This window comes from Poecilia reticulata, linkage group LG23, assembly GCF_000633615.1.
Source record: "Poecilia reticulata strain Guanapo linkage group LG23, Guppy_female_1.0+MT, whole genome shotgun sequence".
Classification (NCBI taxonomy): Eukaryota; Metazoa; Chordata; class Actinopteri; order Cyprinodontiformes; family Poeciliidae; genus Poecilia; species Poecilia reticulata.
Genome location: NC_024353.1, coordinates 10,750,384 through 10,763,053, shown reverse-complemented (window position 1 = coordinate 10,763,053; position 12,670 = coordinate 10,750,384). Strand labels below are relative to the sequence as shown.

The 12,670-nt window shown below is 42.1% G+C and overlaps 1 protein-coding gene across 10 annotated transcripts in view; it reads right to left on the bottom strand.

Annotated features, from left to right (window-relative positions):
- The window catches only part of foxp2 (forkhead box P2), a 115,445-nt gene that overhangs the window by 42,241 nt on the left and 60,534 nt on the right, over window positions 1–12,670 (bottom strand). For all 10 annotated transcript variants that reach the window (XM_008401036.2, XM_008401042.2, XM_008401037.2 and 7 more), the window contains one exon: window positions 5,227–5,316. In XM_008401036.2, the coding sequence (XP_008399258.1) occupies window positions 5,227–5,316 (90 nt within the window). The remainder of the gene's footprint in view (window positions 1–5,226; window positions 5,317–12,670) is intronic.

The following is a 12,670-nucleotide window of genomic DNA, read 5'->3' as shown; positions in this document are numbered from 1 at the left end:
GGGCGTGTGTGTGCGTGTGGATTTAGGGTGGATGATGGGGGAAGGTTGGGGGACATTTTCCTCTGATGTTGCAGGTAATATGGCCTCCACTGGATCAGCCTCTTCATCAGTGACACACAGTAAATTACAAGTGCTTCAAGCAGCTCAGTGAATTATAGTTCATCACTTGGAAAGGCTTTCCCCCCCCTCACCACCGGGGCCCAGGCGTATCAGATCTGCCGGTTAGGATCCAATTAACACCCTGGCCAGAATCATCTGATTGCATGTGTAAGGGCTGGTATAACTCGTTTATTGCACCCATGTATCTTCTGTCACAAGGTAAATTTGTTGCTGCTACATCAAAGGTCTGAGCTACTTTTTTTTTTTTTTTTATCCCTCCCTCTCACTTTCTCTTGATCCCTCAAACTCAGCTACCTCGCCTTGGGGTTGCATTTCAACTTCTTTTGCATCACAATGATGAACCTACTCTGTCCTCGCAATTTAGCAATCTTGTCCTGTAGGTGTTGTAAATGCAAGAGAAAAAAAAAAAGACGAGGTAGGGTAGAGAGTAAGAGGGAGGGGGGGGACGCACGGAAAAAAAAATTGTTTTCTGGTTACAAAAGAAGCAACCAAGGGTGTTTGACTTAAAACATGCTGACGTTTTTTTTTTCACTCCCTCTCTCTTTCTTTCTTTCTTTCTTTCTTCCTCAGAGTCAACACAAGTTTTCCTCATGAATAACATAATATCCCCCCCCCACTGCCCCCCAAACCCTCTCGTTTTTGCTGTGATAATTTTTCTCTATTTTCAGATGCAACCAGAGGGGATGCAGTGGAAAGATATATTCATAAATGTAAATGTGAACTAGCATCCTTTTCACCAAGCACACTAGAGCAAGCTGTCCTGTACTCGAGCACCGAGACCCTTTAAAAGACGTGCGCTTCCATTGAGATGATATTGGCTCGCTGCTGAAATGTGTAAAGTTGACCTTTAAAAGTGTGACACTTCCTGAGATGGCCCAGTGCCCACAGTTACTCTGACTGGTCGGGCAGATAGCTGCAAACACAGGAGAAAGGCGCCAAAAGCCAACATCCTTCTCGATCCATAAAGCCTTTCTACTTTGAAACGAATGTTGCACAGATGGAACCAAAGTTATTGGTCCAATAAAAGTGCATTCGCAGCTTGACAGTGTGTGAGGATGACCACGGTGGTCCCAGCAGTCGCTTGGGGCGAATTACCTGGCTTTGGGTGACGCAGGATACAACTTTAATCCCTGCCAGATCGAGGTCGAGCTGCAGGCTCACGTTATCAAGCGTCCATCCAACACTGGCAGAGAAAAGTCTGGGCTGGGAACTTCAACTGTTTTAAGTGCAACTCAGAATTCCCACACGGTCTGGAAAAGCATGGGATTGGATTGAAATATTTTCTTTGATTCACAGATTAAGTTCACTTCACTTCCTTCCTACCTCCCAACCCACCGAATCCTTCCTTCCTTCCTTCCTTCCTTCCTTCCTTCCTTCCTTCCTTCCATCTATCCATCCATCCATCCATCCATCCATCCATCCATCCAATTCCCTGAATCATCCTTCATTCCTTCTTTTCTCTTCCCTCTTTCTTTCCGTCTTCCTTCCTTTCTTCCTTCTAACACCCTTACTCCCTTCCTTCCTGCCAACCCAACCAAATCTCTGCTTCATGTGTGTCTTCCTATGCTAAATGTTGTATTTAAGTGTTTACATTTGGGAAAGAAACAGACTGAGAACTGAAGATTTGAGGTTGGAAAAGGAATCTTGACACGAAAACCATGCAGGGAACAATTCCAAACAATGTCTTGACATCATTTAAACGTCTAATCACCGACCGTCATAAAACTACGCAGACCACGTTCGCAGCAGAAAACTTTAAGAGTTACTGGTCATGTTTGCATACGAGCGAAAGCGAGTGTAAAGATGCATTATGTACACGCGGGCTTGAGCGAAACAACTTCCACATTCGTAGGCCTCTGTAATCCCCTTCGTATCTCCTTGTCCGCATTTCTTTATTTGTATTCTAAATGTCAGCGTATAAATGCCTTTTTCTGGAGTGAAAACATCAGCAAAGAGAAGAGTGGAGATGAGCAATGGTAAAAGAAAAAAAAATGGGAGCACAAACAAGAGGGTGCTGTGCCTTGGGAGAGCCGTGTAAGCAGCAGCCGGAGACAGGAGGATTTACAGGAAGAAATAGGTGTTTATTGAGTGCTCCCGTGGGCTTACTGGGTAATAATAGACCTGTCACATAACGCAAATGTGGAGAAACAGCTTCTGTGTGTGTGTGTGTGTGTTTGTTGGGCTGTTGTTGTTTTGTATCCTGTGTGTGTGTGCATATTTCCGCAGCAGAGCTGCCTGCCTCCGCATCATCAACTTCTGAATAGCAACGACGAGCGAACGGATAGAATTAGTCAGGCAAGAGCCTTTAGCTGCTAATACGAGTAATTAAAACTGCAAGCCGAGGCACTTAGATGCTTGTGTACTAAATAATTTACATGCCATGATCTATGGATCATTTCTCTCTCCTAAATAGCAACGACGGGAGAACAAGAGGAGGGGAAAACAGGCAGAGGATTTATCAGCGTCTTCTGCCATAAGCAGGATGTCATGGCTTTATTAATCCTTTTCCCACTTTCAGCAGCACTAATCATACAAGGGGATCAATCCGCGCCATTCCTCGGGTGGAAAACATGTAGCTTGATTGCCGCTGACTTTTATCTGGCTGTGAAGCTAATAAAATATTGCACTGTAGCGTCCGTTGTGGCCTCATAATCCAAGTAAATAACGCAGCTTTATTGAGTAAAGTCCCTCAAGACAAGAAAACAAAAAAGAGAAGAAAAAAAATAACTGGCAGTAAAAAAGGTGTTTTAATGAAGGAAGTTTCTCCTGCTTTACTCTGATATTTACACACAGGAGTATGTATGTATTATGGGGAAAATGTCATTTAAAATGAGAGGATTCAAAGCTGCTCAGCTGCATAGTCCTACTGCAGAAATGAAGTTGAATTGGAACTCAGAATCAACAATTCCTCTTTTTGTTTTTCACAGTGCAACTCTGTGGCCGCGAACTTTTAGAACAAAGAGGTGGCCATGTTAATAAAGGCTGGATCAACAAATGGACACGCCGGGAGCATTACGGGCTCTCAGATTCATATTGATTCCCACCGTCGACCAGACTAGGATGGAGTAAGCAAATGTAAATATTCAATATTTACCATCCGCTGATGTTATTGCAATACGGTGCTTGGACCTGGGTGGACAGTTTTCAAGCCCCCAACACATCTTTAAACTGAAATGGGTCCACAAATCATGTTTTGGATTTTGTGGACATACACACATATTAGATAAAGATTGCACTGCCACGTAAAAGTATTTTTTCACATTTTGCGACGTTACAAAAACAAATTCCAATATGTTGTACTTGGAAATAGAAAATATTAAAGAAAATGCTCTGGTCAGATGAGATAAAAATGTAATATGCGAAAGGAAAAAGGCCAGAAAAGCTGTTAGGAGTTAATGGAGGATAGGTAAAGTTACATAGAGAGATATGATGGAATGGAACAAAACTTTTTAGAAGCTCAAAATGGCTTAAGAGCAAAGAAAATAAACCCATAATAAGATGGTTTACGTCAGATAAGCATGCATCAAAATGGACCAGTGAAAGTCTAGACATAAATTCTGGAACATTGCTGTTCATAAATACTCTCCATCCTTTCTGACTGATTCAAAGCTGTTTTGAAAAGAAACATTGGTGTAAATTTCAGGTTTTAGGTGGCAGCATCATAATGTGGGAAAATGTATTTACACTGAGTATTGACTCAGGGAGTGTGGGTACCAATGCACGTCACACTTTTCATATTTATATTTGTTAAAAATGTTGAAAATCATGAAAAGCTCAGTCCCCACAGTATGACACTACAACCATCAAACAATCTATATTCAGTCTTCTGTCACTTATTGGAAAGTGGTTGCAATGCATCGACTTAAGGTGTGTCAAAAGTGCGCGTGTGTGTGTGTGTGCAAGCGCTGTACATCAGCAAGATTTTTTTTTGCAGTACATCAGCAACAAAATGTAACACGTTTATAGGGTTATAGCTATTTTGCAGAGCACCGACTCACTTCGGATCCCACGGCCTCCAAAAGCTACGTACCGCAGTTTCGAGGTGCAATTTGGATGCTTCCGTCTGTGAAAGTCCTATCAATATTAACACGTTTGAGGAGTCTGCGCTGAATAATTCAAGGAAGAAATATGACAGAAGAGTCTTTGGCAACCTTATCTCTTCACCGGTGTGTAATTAGATACACGGGGGTGTGACTCCAATTCAAGGTGTCGCCATTGTTAGACTCTGTGAAAATATCAACGGGTGAGGTTAACGCCAATTTCCCTGTCATTAATGAAATGCACAGGGCTTCCTAATGAGGTAAACCACTACTCCTTGATCTTCTTGATGGTACTTATTAGCCGAGAGCAGGGCACAAACTCTCACACTTCAATTTCATACCGCTAAAACTATGATAAATATAAATATATATATATATATATATATGAAAAATAGGAGCAGATGTCAAGAGGCCTTACCTAATTTGATAGAAGGGTAAACTAACTAACTGCCTTGTTGACGTGAACGAGCGGGATGAAGAGGATGCTCATGTGAGAAAAATATCTTAACACCGGGAAGAAAAAGGGTGGCAGGTGACGTGAGCGCGGACGAGAGTGTGAAACTGTGCGCTGGCGTATGTGTGACCTTTTCCGACTCACTGACAACAGAAATAGACAACCCTACAAATCAATAAGGTAAATTAGCACCGAAGGGGTGGTGGAGGGAAATGACAGGTGGATAAAATTAGCCATGCAACCGGCTTCTCAGACTTGACGCAGACTTGACGCACATTTCAAGTAATAACCAACCCGAGGATTTCCTGTGTCAACAACGCATGGATCTGGTGAAGAATGCAGAAGCAGAACACTAAATAACCCTTTGGATACACTCATCACAAGAATGTCCAGCCCGACTGATACGTACTCTGAGAAAAGCCTGCACTTTTCATTGTCGTATTACTCTTGCGAGGTTTCATGGGACCGACTTGTTCATCTTAAAAGATTCTCGTCCGAGGCTTTGCGTGGGCAAACCAAACACGCTTTGTGGAACAGAGGAAATCTTCTTTGTGCGGAGGAGCATGTACTACGGATGGACTTTGGAGATTAGACGGAAGGGAACTTCTTTACCTGCAGTGGACGCTGCTTGTCCTGGCTCTTTGGAGATTTCAGGCCACTGCCTGGCTGCTGCAAGAGTAATTGCCTCGCTGCTTGTAGTGCCTGGGAAGATGAGAGCACAACACAAAAGGCATCTTGAAAGACGGAGTTGACTGAGAAAACATTTCACATCTTAACAAACGGCACCGGCGATATGTTTCAGTAACAACTCGTGCGGCTATGATCACAAATAAATACGGTTTGTCTGGAGCACCTCTGAAGAAGTAGGGGGTGGGGGGGAGTAGAATTGACCTGTCTAGTGTGTGCTCAACTGAAATATCCACTTCCCCCTGCAAATTACCACCACATTTGCATATTCATAATATCAATGTGAAGTAGAGGCAGCACCATGTGAAGTGTCCCTGGGAGCTGTAATTAAAGTTGACAAAATCAACATCAGATTACATTTAGAATGAATTAACCGGCAGTCCGCGTTTTACACTGTGCATTAAGGGTGCTTATGTGCCGCGGAGGGTAGATAGACGGAGAGATTAATAGATTCATCATCTTGATGAATCCAAAATATATATATACTACACAGCTGTTTACACATGTCTGGAAGTATTTGAAGTTCGCCATGGCAAACTGTACGATTTTTCACCAACATGTGTTGAGACGGGAAAATGATATGCGATGTTGCGTTCACAAGAACTAGACCAGATTTGAGCAACAGTTTGGAAAACCACCAGAATCCCCCCTTCTTTTTAAATTATTTTCACTTAATGTAAAAGATTCACAGATCCTAAACTGCGTTTTTACACATTTGTAATCGTTGAATACGCCATTGCAGTTTGGATACAGCTATAAACGGCAAATTGTGACAACAATATGTTTCTAAAATAAAAAGCATTCTAAAGGCTCCTTTTATGTCTTTTCCAAAACAAAATCAGGGTTCTGGAAGCATAAAACTTTACCAAGGTCACTTAAAAGGTCAAAGAAGCCCTTTAGCTTATTGCTAAATGGAAACTACAAAGCAGATGCAAAGCATCAACATTAATAGTCAGAAACAGTAGTTGAGTGTTGCCCAAAGAGAAGCTATTTCAACACAACAGGGCAATTCAAGGACTTATACCTTTCTTACTTGAATATAGGAATCAATAGGATGTCAAGCTAACACATCACCAAACGACAACAAAAGACAACTCAGTACAGCGGTAACAAGTGCAATTAATCTCATGAGATTGTGTGCAACACCCTGTGTAAATAGATTTGTACACAACGTGTTAAAGAGAAAACAGAATGATGAGAATCAAAGACACTGAGGACGCAGTTACTTCTTTACGGTTTCATGGGCTTACAGCTCCCCTCCTGCTCCGTGGCGAACAAGCAGGCTGGTCGAGCAACTTCACACGATTCTTCAAGAGAAGCATGAGAGAGGCTGGCAGTAAAGAACACTCTGCACAGACGGAGGCTCCACGCAACAGAATAGCTTGTTCTGCGCCGGCCTACAAGCATCAAGCTGGAGCGGCACAACAACTTCACAGGTTTTTGTGCCCTTGTGTTTTTGTTGTCGTTTTGTGTTGTTTTTGAATCGAGGAGGCGATGGAAAATGAAACTCAGGCGGCGAGTGACACTTCCTTAAGAACCATGGGTCCTCATTTCATTCTGGAGCTTGCCAGTATCCATGACAACGGCTGCTTTGACAGGGCGTGCATATGGCGCAGCTCAAGCCAGCTGGTGGGAACAATGTTTGAACTAGTACATTGAGATCCTGAGCAAACAGGAGGAGAAGACAGGAGACAGACAGAGAAAAGACAGAGGGAGTGGGGGAGCCAGGGAGGGGAAGGAGGAGTGGGAAAAGTTACCACATCTTGACCTCCCCAGGGAACACATCCAATCCCCTCCACCCCCCACTCTGCTGATCAATTATGAAAAGACAGAGCTTAGTAGGTGCCTTGAGAGGTGGAGGTAGAGCTGGGGAGGGATCTGTCTGGCTACTCAGGAGGAGCCAGGGCTTCTGATCTGAAGTAAACAAACACATTACACTGGCACTGGGTCCTAACTGCATTGATCTGTCTGTTCTGTAAAAAGGAGCCCAGTCGCCACTGGTTTATATACATGCGAGTGTGTACGGTGGCTGTAAGCCGAGCCTTCGCCTTTTCAAAACACACACCTTTGTAGACATCATCAACCGCAGCGATCTGGCACGCACAAAGTTTTCCCGTTGGCTGGGAAATCAAATGTGTGTGTCCCCCCCCCTTTTTTTTTTCTTTTCTCCTTTTATCGAGCATAAAAGACAACATAAATTCCTTGAATGCAGCCAATCACTTTGCTAATTAAAACACAGGGTCCAATTAATCTCACCATGATTGGTGAATCAAAGTAATTATAAGGCTTATTGAGTCCTGCACACAGTAGTTAGAGGGGAGGGTTGCTTGATGAGTGCGACTCAAGGTAGCTGTCAGGGGGGAATGTTTATCCGCGTGCGAATCAATAAAGACTCACTGTGTTAGAGCCAAAGTCAAGAAAGCTTCTCGATATGTTATGCACGGTCAAGAGAACAAAGGAGGGAGGGCTGGGGGTAGTATATTTTTTTAACAACACTTTCTTACAAAAGCGTTCATACCCGTTAAACTCAACACATTTTGTTAAAAACAACTGCATTTTTTGGGAGGATCTTGTATGACAGGAAAATGCAAAGTAACGGTATGAAGCTAGAGAGTCTGTATTTTGTTCAAATACCTTTCATCATGGTATTGCCAAGTTGATGCAAACGTAGTAGCAACATGATGCTGTGGAGACGCTGACCAGCTTCCCTATTGAGTTCTCCGAGATGGAACGATATAAGTTATATAAAACAACACAGTACTGTGCAAACGTATTCAAACCCCTTGAACTTTTTCACATTTTGCCAAATAAAACCACAAATTTCAGTGTATTTTATTTGAGTTTTATTTGTGACACCACAAGACAAAGCAGCTGCCATGTTTATAGCAGCTTTGTAACTTTATATTGTGAGACTACAAAAGTACAGTCACTTAGGACGGTAAAAAAACAAGTGCGTGCCACATTTTTCAGATTTTTATATGTTAAAAGTATTGAAATGTTCATTATTAAGTGCCACTTTTGTTGGCTTGTTACATAGGCCTAAATAAAATATATTAAAATTTGTGATTGTGACATAGGAATGTGAAAAGCTCCAAGCTTTTCGGAAAAGTATACTTTTCCAAAAAGCTTTATTCATGGCAAGTATATACATAGGGAGATCATCTATGCCAAGCTTATTAAAAAAGAAAGAAGCCTCCTCATACCGAGGACTTTCCCAAACATAACACAGGCCTTATCAACACCGGACAGAACTTTTTCCACAGTGGCTCGTCATGTCTGCAACCGTCTGGCACCTCCTCCGAGGAATTGGGGTTAGCCATTTTTTCGAAGAGCGTGTGATGGTGTGGAAGGTAAAACGAAGGGGGTATCGGGGGCAGAATGAAAGTTCTGTCCCCTTCACTTTCACCGGCTCTGAGTATTCAGCCATTACAGTAAAAAGCACCAATTTGTGCCACCCACTTCTCGCTTCGCATACATGGTGCGGCTAAAGCCCTTCTGAAAGCACAAAAAGGAAAGTCATCAAAAGTTGGCTGAAGAGCTGCCGGAGCAGACAAGAATAACACACGCAGACACACGCGCGCACACCCCCACACGCACACACACGCGTACAGATGCGCCATCTATTTAACCTGGGTTGCTATGCACGAAAAAATGACATTCCCAGTCTATTAATTCATACATTGTATAAACAGCACAATGTGACACATTCTTAGAATGAGAGAGCACGGCAGACGGTGCAAAAGAGGAAAAAAAAAAGAGCCGGGCCCCCACTATATAAATAACAAGGCACTCAGAGGCATATTTGATGTTGATATCCATCACTGAGGCTGGAAAAGGGGGAAAAGAAATACGGGGAGGGAAAATAACACGGTGCGACCAAGACCGCGACACAGGGATCCTTATGAAAATAAGATTCAGCCCAAATGGATCTGGTGTAATTGGTTTCAGATAGTGAGGTCAGGGAGAAAGGAGACACAGGCAACTATTATGCGAATCGAACTGAGAAACAAGAATGTTTACACAGGCATTCCTCTCCTACATTAATAGGCATGCAGAGATCACTAGAGAGGGCGCAAAAGGAGAAAGTGAGAGGAGGCTGCCCCTCGTCTTATTTTTCTGCCGGAGTTCTGCCAGAACATGGTAATAAGCAACCATCACAATGCAGCTTTGTAGGAAGCATGCAAAGATCTTAAACAAGCATGAAATAAATTATTAGGTGCTTTAATACTGGGCCAAACCATTGCAAATCTCCAGATTGCTCATTGCATGTGGCCGGCGGGGTGAGAAAGGAAACAAACCGAAGCATGGCGCTCTCTCAAATCCACATGGAGACAGCGGGATATTTAGCCATGACATTGGCATTGGGAATGTTTGAGGGGCTGTGACATTGTATTTAGACAGTGTAGATCACTTCCTGACTCAAATCACACCGGGAGTTGTTGTTATTAGGGGATTTAGCTGATATTGGAATGATGACACACGCGTGTAATATCCCGCTCTCAACAGGTACTTCTTTACAGAATGCCTCCACGTTGCAGAAAGCAGCCGTAAACAAGCCGTCAGTTGTCGATCAGTGAGGAACTGGGGTTGCATCAGGGCTAACACGACTTATCTCGAGTGTGCTGAACAGATACTTTGTGTGGATGTGTGTGTGCGCGCGTGTGTGTGCGTGTGGGGGTGTGTGTGTGTGTGTGGGTGTGTGCATGTGTGTGCGTGTGTTTGCTTTGGGTAGTAAAAGAGACGGTGTGTAACTCTGGAAAAACTCCAGCTGAGCTGACAGCTTTGACAACTCTCACTCGCACACACTTCCTGCGTAAGAATATACATATAGACACACACACACACACGCATGCACGCACACACACAAGGCCGCTTCGCCAGGCTTATCCATCTTTGCTTCCGAGAAAACAGATTCGGGGGGAGGTGGGGTGTGAATAAGAAAAGAGAGAAAGAAAGAAAAAAACAGGCCAAGCTAGATAAAAATAATGTTAAAAAAAATGTTTGTTGATTCTCATGTCATATCCGCACTTACACAGATGTTTAAAATGAAAATGTAAAAGTGATTCAACTGATTTTATTTAAAATAGAAAAGCAAATATTGGTACTACTGCTAAAATAATCTCACATGTTGATTGTACTGCTTCAATAATTTTGTCTGTAATATTATTATTTAGACACATACTATAATCACAAATAGAGAATTTAAATTCAGTACATTTATTGGACATCTATTACTTTGTTTTCTTGTGTTTTTTGGTTGTTTGGAGGATAACACAAGTATAAAAATCTAACATTAGCTGGTTACACAGCAAGACACGGAGCTTGTACTTGTAATTCTGATTTTAAAACAGTGTTATATTAGGCTGTCTTGTATTTGAGCTTAACCTCGTGGCACCTAGTAGAGTCTGCAGCAACAGGTTGAGGAGGGGCCAATGGTGTGTTTTGCTATGCTCCAAACAAGCGAAGAACAATGAATTGTTGTTTGTCTGGCCTCCCATTTGTGGGACTTTAAACCCTAGAATTGCTCAAGGAAATGCTCCTGATGTTGTAACCAAACATTTCTAAACCTCAATATACCCGGTCCACCTTTACCTAAAATAAAGGTAGACACTACTTGCCTATTGGTAGAATCTATATGCACTAAGAACTAAAATATTTACACCCTATCTTAAGTTTGAGTAAATTCAGCACCTTTGGAAGGCTGGATATACGTTTGGCAGAGTTGGAAGGGGAAGTGGAAAAGATTGGTGGGTGGAGATATCCCACACAAAACTTTAATGTAAAACACAGGCTAAGTTAGTGAAAAGTAAGAGCATAAGCTAAGTAACTCAGCAGTGTGAATGAAAAATATTTGTAACCTTATATAAAGCTCAGAGTTTTTGATGGCATTCAAGAATGGCACAGGATTCAAGAGTTATTTAACCACAAAAAGAAATGCTGTCCAAAGATTGGGACTCAAATTTGGAGGATTTAGTTCCTGAAACCGAGTACACAGAGAGAAAATACTCAGGGGGGAAAAAACCTCATTGGTGGAAATTTCTGGTGCTGCTTGATGATTTCACCAAAGTGGATTGTTTGGCGCTGATAAATGGGAGACAAATGTCAATGATGTCATAAAAAAAAAAAAAGAAAAAGTTCCAACAGAAATATACGGGTGATTGCTCAGACAATATTTCCATGGGACAGAATAAAAGAACAAACCCGGTAGAAAGGGAGAATTTGGAAAGCATGCAGGAGTAATGAGCATTTTAATGTATGACTCGATAAATCAACAGTCCGTGGAGAATCTGCCTGGGCCTCAGGACAGAGGTAAAAACATCCAGCAGAACAATGGGCTTCTGTGTCCCGCTCCACTACCTCTGTCTTCATATTTTCAGCTACTTCAGTTCCCTCTGTCTCAAACAAACTCCGTCTTACGCACATTTGCATTGTTGGACTTTTACCTCTTAAAGGATACTGAACCCTTTGCAGAAAAAAAATATAATATCTTGCAAATTGATTGCCAACTCTTTTCCTAACCATCGCTTTGAATCCATCTGTTTCTCCTCTGTTCCCTTTCCTGACACTCATTTCACAATATTCATTTCTTCCCCTTCGTCTTCCTCCTCCTCCCCTTCTCTCACCTCTTGTTTATTGATTCTCTAGATTAAGAATTCCTTGGGTGACGGATTGTAACACACAAGCATCAAATTATTTTGGGGTGTGCTTATTTGCCTTTCCCTTGCATCTATTTGGCCTGTGTCTGTAGACAATTATGCCTACCCAGTCCCAGACTCAGGTGCTAATAATGAAGGACAAATAGAAATCGTATGTGTAAACTTCTCCCACTGATGAAAATTTATATTAACTTTCTACCACAGTAAACAGAGCCGCATAGCTACACCATCCCCGGAGGACTGATGAGATGAATTTGCTCTCTTCTGCCCCAGGTAGAAAGCTTGGGAAAAGAAGAGAGGAGTTCTGGTGCTAAGGGCCTAAACTCTATTGTGCAACTTCACACTTATTTTTCTCTGTCTAACAAAGACAAACTGTGAGCTTGCTCTGCTGATTGTGAATCAGTATTTACATTTTAAAAGCTGAAGCGTTGCATGCACTCCATATATGTATACACCTGCTTGGCAGACCATGACCATGCATGATTGGCGGCCTTTCTTCTTTTTAATTGCAGGAATTGCATGTCTGAGTATGGAAAACATTGATACAGAAACTATTTGTCAATCCTTGAAAACTTATATTTCAAACGTTGCACATACTTCCCTTTAAAATCTGAAATAAAAGCAACTATATTCCCAAAGACAAACGCAAGATTCATTGAAACATCAATACAGTCCCTCGCAAAAGCATCAATACCTAAAAACTCCTTTTGCAT